The sequence below is a fragment of the Nerophis ophidion genome, linkage group LG26, assembly GCF_033978795.1.
Source record: "Nerophis ophidion isolate RoL-2023_Sa linkage group LG26, RoL_Noph_v1.0, whole genome shotgun sequence".
In the NCBI taxonomy this organism is placed as follows: Eukaryota; Metazoa; Chordata; class Actinopteri; order Syngnathiformes; family Syngnathidae; genus Nerophis; species Nerophis ophidion.
In genome coordinates, this window is record NC_084636.1 from 35,178,925 (window position 1) to 35,187,404 (window position 8,480).

The 8,480-nt window shown below is 36.4% G+C and overlaps 1 protein-coding gene across 3 annotated transcripts in view; it reads right to left on the reverse strand.

The window, feature by feature from the left end:
* Window positions 1-7,878, reverse strand: part of boka (BCL2 family apoptosis regulator BOK a) — a 33,755-nt gene extending 25,877 nt beyond the window's left edge. For 2 of the 3 annotated variants that reach the window (XM_061888364.1, XM_061888366.1), the window contains exon 1: window positions 7,375-7,877. In XM_061888364.1, coding sequence (XP_061744348.1) covers window positions 7,375-7,591 — 217 coding nt within the window. In that variant the 5' untranslated portion in view covers window positions 7,592-7,877. Of the gene's footprint in view, window positions 1-7,374 lie in introns of all 3 variants that reach the window. The other variant, XM_061888365.1, reaches the window with a different exon arrangement.
* Between the last annotated feature and the right edge of the window lie 602 nt (window positions 7,879-8,480).

The following is an 8,480-nucleotide window of genomic DNA, read 5'->3' on the forward strand; positions in this document are numbered from 1 at the left end:
AAAATAATTTGAAATGTGGACTCGTCAGGCCATTTTGCATCAATCCATCTTAGATGAGCTCGGGCCCAGCGAAGCCGGCGGCGTTTCTGGGTGTTGTTTGCATAGTAGAGTTTTACCTTCGGACTTACAGATGTAGCGACCAACTGTAGTTACTGACAGTGCTCCTGAACCCATGTGGTGATATCCTTTACACGTGGATGTCGCTTTTTGAGGCCTGAGGGATCCGAGGTGCGTAATATCATGGCTTACGTGCAGAGATTTCTCCAGATCCTCTGAAACTTTTTAATGATATTACGGAGTGTAGACGGTGAATTCCCTAAATTCCTTGCAATAGCTGCTTGAGAAATGTTGTTCTTAAACAATTTGCTCAGGCGTTTGTTGACAAAGTGGTGACCCTCGCCCCGTCCTTGTTTGTGAACGACTGAGCATTTCATTGAAGCTGCGTTTATAGCCATCCATGGCACCCACCTGTTCCCAATTAGCCTGTTCACCTGTGGGATGTTCCAAATAAGTGTTTGATGAGCATTCCTAAACTGTCTCAGTCTTGTATGCCACTTGTGCCAGCTTTTTTGAAACATGTCGCAGGCATCAAATTCCAAATGAGCTAATAGTTGGAAAAAATCACTTTTTCCAGTGTGAGCATGAAATATCTTGTCTTTGCAGTCTATTCAATTGAATATAAAATGAAAATTATTTTTTTGTATTCTCTTTTTATTTACTATTTACACAACGTGACAACTTCACCGCTTTTGTATATTTGACTGATCTTTTCTTGAAACGTTTCCTGCTTGCCAAAGATGTGTTGACTCCCTTCCACCAATCAAACACAGCCAGAGGTCACATGACCACACTCCAACCACATACTAGGAGTGTCCAAAACAAATAGCAATTCTTATTTAATGAATGATTTGTAATCAATTAAAAAAATAACTTCTTTTTTCAAAATCTGTCCCGTCCAGCCATTTTATTAAATGTTTTGGAAGAATTTTACTAAACAAAACCCGTTTTATTTGAAATGATATACACATTTATCACAGCTGGTTATCTATTTTTGGTAGGAATGTAGTTCATCATAGCACCGGCACCCAATCTTATTATAAACTATTGATTTTAACTTGAGAAGCCATGTTGAATGGACTTGTTACCCGCAAGAATGCAATCAAATGGTGTGGTGCCCCCCCCCCAAAAATATGAAAAACTAAATTCATATCATCGTGTGTATCAGAAGCTAGCGAATGCTAACATTAGCCCTGTTTTAACGTCACACGTGCTTCTTTTGTAGTTCCCCTTTTGATACCATGCCGATATCGGAGTATCGGCCGTTATCGGTTTGATACATCGTTGGCGCGAGTCATTCACACTTGAATGTGAGGAAAAAAGTTGGACCAGGTGAGATAAGTCAAACAGAGAACAATGGAAAATACTAACTTATTTATTATTAACCGTCTGGAATGGACTTACGCTGTCTTTAAGTTGGAGTGGAGAGGTAATAGTTTGTTTTGGCGACCCCCGATGGCAAGAATAATTGATTAAATCGAGATCATGATGCAGCAAGTTGAATGATGCGGACACGCTTGTTACTTACTGAACACTTTCTAATACTGCCTTGGACTGTTTGTATGTGTAAGTAATATGCAACTATAATTATTTGATACTTGTTTATATTGACACATGATGCTTTACACAGCAGTATTGATCGATTACGTTGAATGATGCGGACACGCTTGTTACTGGACACCTTCTAATACTGCCTTGGAGACTTTGTATGTGCAAGTAATATGCAAATATAATTATGTTATACTTGTTTATATTGACACATTTGATATTTTACACCACATTATTGATCAATTACGTTGAATGACGCGGACACGTTTGTTACTGGATACTTCCTAATACGGCCTTGGAGATTTTGTATGTGTAAGTAATATGCAACTATAATTATTGGGTAGTTGTCTATATTGACAAATGTGCCGTTTTACACTGCAATATTGTTCAATTATGTTGAATGATGCGGACACGTTTGTTACTGGATACTTCCTAATACTGCCTTGGAGATTTTGTATGTGTAAGTTATATGCAACTATAATTATTTGGTACTTGTTTATATTGACACATTCGATGTTTTACACGACAATATTGATAAATTATGTTGAATGATGCGGACACGTTTGTTACTGGATACTTCCTAATACTGCCTTGGAGACTTTGTATGTGCAAGTAATATGCAACTATAATTATTGGGTAGTTGTCTATATTGACAAATGTGCCGTTTTACACTGCAATATTGTTCAATTACGTTGAATGATGCGGACACGTTTGTTACTGGATACTTTCTAATACTGCCTTGGAGACTTTGTATGTGTAAGTAATATGCAACTATAATTATTTGATACTTGTTTATATTGACACATTCGATATTTTACACGACACTATTGATCAATTATGTTAAAGGAGGTGCTTTTTGTTGCACCCATTAACGTATTTATATATTTTTTTGTATTTGGAAGTTATTAGAATTATTCGATACTTGTTTTCTATTGATAAACTTGATGCTTTATACAGCAATGAATGATGCGGACACGTTTGTTACTGGATACTTTCTAATACTGCCTTGGAGACTTTGTATGTGCAAGTAATATGCAACTATAATTATTTGGTACTTGTTTATATTGACACATTCGATGTTTTACACGACAATATTGATAAATTAAGTTAAATGATGCGGACACGTTTGTTATCGGATACTTCCTAATACGGCCTTGGAGATTTTGTATGTGTAAGTAATATACAACTATAATTATTTGGTACTTGTTTATATTGACAAATGTGCCGTTTTACACTGCAATATTGTTCAATTATGTTGAATGATGCGGACACGTTTGTTACTGGATACTTCCTAATACTGCCTTGGAGACTTTGTATGTGTAAGTAATATGCAACTATAATTATTTGATACTTGTTTATATTGACACATGATGCTTTACACAGCAGTATTGATCGATTACGTTGAATGATGCGGACACGCTTGTTACTGGACACTTTCTAATACTCTCTTGGAGACTTTGTATGTGTAAGTATTATGCAAATATAATTATTTGATACTTGTTTATATTGACACATTCGATGTTTTACACGAAAATATTGATAAATTATGTTGAATGATGCGGACACGTTTGTTACTGGATACTTTCTAATACTGCCTTGGAGACTTTGTATGTGCAAGTAATATGCAACTATAATTATGTTATACTTGTTTATATTGACACATTTGATATTTTACACGACATTATTGATCAATTACGTTGAATGATGCGGACACGTTTGTTACCGGATACTTCCTAATACTGCCTTGGAGACTTTGTATGTGTAAGTAATATGCAACTATAATTATTGGGTAGTTGTCTATATTGACAAATGTGCCGTTTTACACTGCAATATTGTTCAATTACGTTGAATGATGCGGACACGTTTGTTACTGGATACTTCTAATACTGCCTTGGAGACTTTGTATGTGTAAGTAATATGCAACTATAATTATTTGATACTTGTTTATATTGACACATTCGATGTTTTACACGACAATATTGATCAATTACGTTGAATGATGCGGACACGTTTGTTACTGGATACTTTCTAATACTGCCTTGGAGACTTGTATGTGTAAGTAATATGCAACTATAATTATTTGGTACTTGTTTATATTGACAATGTGCCGTTTTACACCCCAATATTGTTCAATTATGTTGAATGATGTGGACACGCTTGTTACTGGACACTTTGTAATACCGCCTTGAATTGATTGATTGATTGATTGATTGATTGATTGAAACTTTTATTAGTAGATTGCACAGTACAGTACATATTCCGTACAACTGACCAATAAATGGTCACACCCGAATAAGTTTTTCAACTTGTTTAAGTCGGGGTCCACGTTAATCAATTCATATGAAGACTTTGTATTTGTAAGTAATATGCAACTAGAATTATTCGATAGTTGTTTATATTGATAAACTTGATGCTTTATACAGCAATGAATGATGCGGACACGTTTGTTACTGGATACTTTCTAATACTGCCTTGGAGACTTTGTATGTGCAAGTAATATGCAAATATAATTATGTTATACTTGTTTATATTGACACATTTGATATTTTACACGACATTATTGATCAATTACGTTGAATGATGCGGACACGTTTGTTACTGGATACTTTCTAATACTGCCTTGGAGACTTTGTATGTGTAAGTAATATGCAACTATAATTATTTGGTACTTGTTTATATTGACAAATGTGCCGTTTTACACCGCAATATTTTTCAATTATGTTGAATGATGCGGACACGTTTGTTACTGGACACTTTCTAATACTGCCTTGGAGACTTTGTATGCGTAAGTAATATGCAACTATAATTTTTTGGTACTTGTTTATATTCTGTTTTATGCCACGATATTACATGTCCAGCTTGTGTGCTTTGCTGTTGCATAGCTGCTAGTAACCTGCAGCCTCGCATATTTACCTTTTGTAAATGACTTGACTAAAACAGAAGAAATTGGGTCTTTATTGGAGGACATTTCGACGTTAACTTTGCACACGTCAACAAACATGTATCGCACATTTCATACGCACACCGAAAAATCCGATACTTGCGTTTCACGGCCGATAGAGGTCCGATACCTGTCTGATACCTGGGATGAGTATCGAATCGGGACACCACAGGTATGGTCTCTCACTGTGGTTGTAGTGAAAGTGCAGTACTGTGAAAATTAGCGATTGAATAAATCAAAAGTAAATTAAGTACACCATTAAAAAAAAACAGCTAGACGAAGTGGCTGGGGAGAAGGAAGTCTGGGCTTCCCTGCTTAGGCTGCTGCCCCCGCGACCCGACCTCGGATAAGCGGAGGAAGATGGATGATGGATGGACTTCAGTACTGACTAATTACTTGCTTTTTACTTCTAATTAAACGTGTTTTAGTAAGGGCCACGTCATAAATAATTATTACATACTTTTTTTTACATACACTGTAAAAAATGTTGCGGTAAAATGTTTTACTCTAAAATCTACGGTAGTTTTTGCAGAAAATGACTGTAAATAACAAAAGGGTAGCACTGTGCTTTTTTTAATGGTAAAAATAACACCAATTGAGTTGCCTTTTTTTTTTTACCGCAATAGTGGCAGTTGTTTTTACAACGTATTACTGTAAACGGACAAAACGGTATAACTTTTCTTTTTTTTAACGGTAAAATTCTGGGGACTGCCTGTTTTATTTCCTATAGAAACATTTTTACAGTATACACTTTGACGGATAATTTTGTACTGAAATGAATGTATATGTATTCATTCTAATTTGAACAAAAAATGTTTGGAATGTACGGTAATTTATTTGATGCATTATTAGGTAATATTAGAGTTTAAAAGATGTCTAAGAGCGTGTAGTTCATGTATTTTTTTCCCCAGTCAAAATAGAAAGAACGAATACATTTAGTAAGGAAAGATAAAGTATTTCATTAATGTATTATATTTCCAGGCCATTTAAAATGATCATGGTGGTACTTAATGAATACTTAGGTCTACTACACAACTGTATTTTAATGTCTTCATTATGGTGGTACTTAATTAATACTTAGGTATACTATACTACTACACTACTGTATTTTATTGTTGGTAACTAATGAATACTTGGGTCTACTACACTACTGTATTTTAATGTTGTCATTATGTTGGTACTTAATGAATACTTAGGTCTACTACACTACTGTATTTAACGTTTTCATTATGGTGGTACTTAATGAATACTTCGGTTTACTACACTACTGTATTTTAATGTTGTCATTATGGTGGTACTTGATGAATATTTAGGTCTACTACACTACTGTATTTTAATGTCATTATGGTGGTACTTGATGAATATTTAGGTCTACTACACTACTGTATTTTAATGTCATTATGGTGGTACTTGATGAATATTTAGGTCTACTACACTACTGTATTTTAATGTTGTCACTATGGTGGTACTTAATGAATACTTAGGTCTACTACACTACTGTATTTTAATGTTGTCATTATGGTGGTACTTAATGAATACTTAGGTCTACTACACTACTGTATTTTAATGTTGTCATTATGGTGGTACTTAATGAATACTTAGGTCTACTACAGTACTGTATTTTAATGTTGTCATTATGGTGGTACTTGATGAATACTTAGGTCTACTACGCTACTTTACTTTAATGTTGTCATTGTAGTGGTACTTGATGAATACTTAGGTCTACTACGCTACTGTGTTTTAATGTTGTAACTATGGTGGTACTTAATGAATACTTAGTCCGACTACACTACTGTATTTTAATGTTGTAACTATGGTGGTACTTAATGAATACTTAGTCCGACTACACTACTGTATTTTAATGTCACTATGTTGGTGCTTAATGAATACTTAGGTCTACTAAAGTACTGTATTTTAATGTCATTATGATGGTACTTAATGAATACTTAAGTCTACTACACTACTGTATTTTAATGCTGTAACTATGGTGGTACTTAATGAATACTTAGTCCTACTACACTGCTGTATTTTAATGTCACTATGTTGGTACTAAATGAATACTTAGGTCGACTAAAGTGCTGTATTTTAATGCTGTCATTTGTGGTACTTAATGAATACTTAGGTCTACTACACTACTGTATTTAATGTTGTCATTTTGTGGTACTTAATGAATACTTGGATCTATTACACTACTGTATTTTAATGTTGTCATATTAGTGGTACTTGATGAATACTTAGGTCTACTTCGCTACTGTATTTAAATGTTGTCAAAGTGGTACTTAATGAATACTTAAGTCTACTACGCTACTGTATTTAAATGTTGTCAAGGTGGTACTTAATACTTAGGTCTACTACGCTACTGTATTTAATGTTGTCATTATAGTGATACTTGATGAATACTTAGGTCTACTAGGCTACTGTATTTAATGTCATTAGAGTGATACTTGATGAATACTTAGGTCTACTTCGCTACTGTATTTAAATGTTGTCAAAGTGGTACTTAATGAATACTTAAGTCTACTACGCTACTGTATTTAATGTTGTCATTATAGTGATACTTGATGAATACTTAGGTCTACTAGGCTACTGTATTTAATGTCATTAAAGTGATACTTGATGAATACTTAGGTCTACTACACTACTGTATTTAAATGTTGTCAAGGTGGTACTTAATGAATACTTAGGTCTACTACACTACTGTATTTAAATGTTGTCAAGGTGGTACTTGTTGAAAAAAGTGTTTTCTTAGGTGGTACTTGGTGAAACAAGTTTGAGAATCACTGCTAAAGTAACTATGTTGCTGCTCCACGCACCTGTGCGGGTCTTACCTAGCCACAGGAGCACCGCCGAGACCTCCCCCTGCGTCCCCCAAGAAGAAGCAAGCTTGGTGGGCTCAGGCTTGGACCATCCGACCCCCGCCCGGCTCAGCCTGGACTGGATGTAGTCCCGGCAGAGCGCCCTGGCCTGCGACACCAGCTCCTTGTCGGTGGGCGAGCGGTCGAACACCTCGGCGGCGAACACGGAGGAGCGGCGAAGCATCTCCATGACGTCCTCCGGCTCCGCGGCACCGCCTCACCCGCCGCTCAGCTCGCCGCCTCCCGCTGCCTCTGAGGCGGCCGCCGCAGCGCGCGAACCTCGCTCTCCCGCTTCCGGGAAGGTTGGAGGTCCCGGATAGGAACAATTTGAATCCGCCAACTTTATTATCAACGGCGATTAAATGGCCCGTTTATGACGAGAGGTATGTTAATTAATGTATTAATAAACAAACATGTAGGGTAAAATGTCGGAAGAATCACGTTTGCGTCCACAAGGAAGAGGAAGAAGAGAGAAGAAGAAAGTCGACATTCCTTGGAAGGAATATTAAATGCCGGTAAGCCCCGCCCCTTCCTTCCCACGCCTAAACAATGATTGACACATTAAATGGCGAAGAGTGCACAAGCCCGCCCCTCCGCTCACCACACATAAATCAAATCAACTTTATTTAAACAATGATTGAAGCATTAAAGGCCTACTGAAAGCCACTACTACCCACCATGCAGTCTGATAGTTTATATATCAATGATGAAATATTAACATTGCAACACATTTAGTTTACTAAATTTCCCGGGACTTTTTTCTTGAAAACGTCGCGTAATGATGACGTGTACGCGTGAAGTCACGGGCTGTTATGAATATGAGCGCTGCACACACACACAGCTAAAAGTCGTCTGCTTTAACGGCATAATTACACAGTATTTTGGACATCTGTGTTGCTGAATCTTTTGCAGTTTGTCCAATTAATATCGGAGAAGTCAAAGTAGAAAGACAGAGTTGGGAAGCTTTAGCCTTTAGCCACACAAACACACGGTGATTCCTTGTTTAAAATTCACGGAGGTGAAACTTTAGTATGGATTACAGCGGACATGGATCCCGACTACATGTCAACCAGCATGTT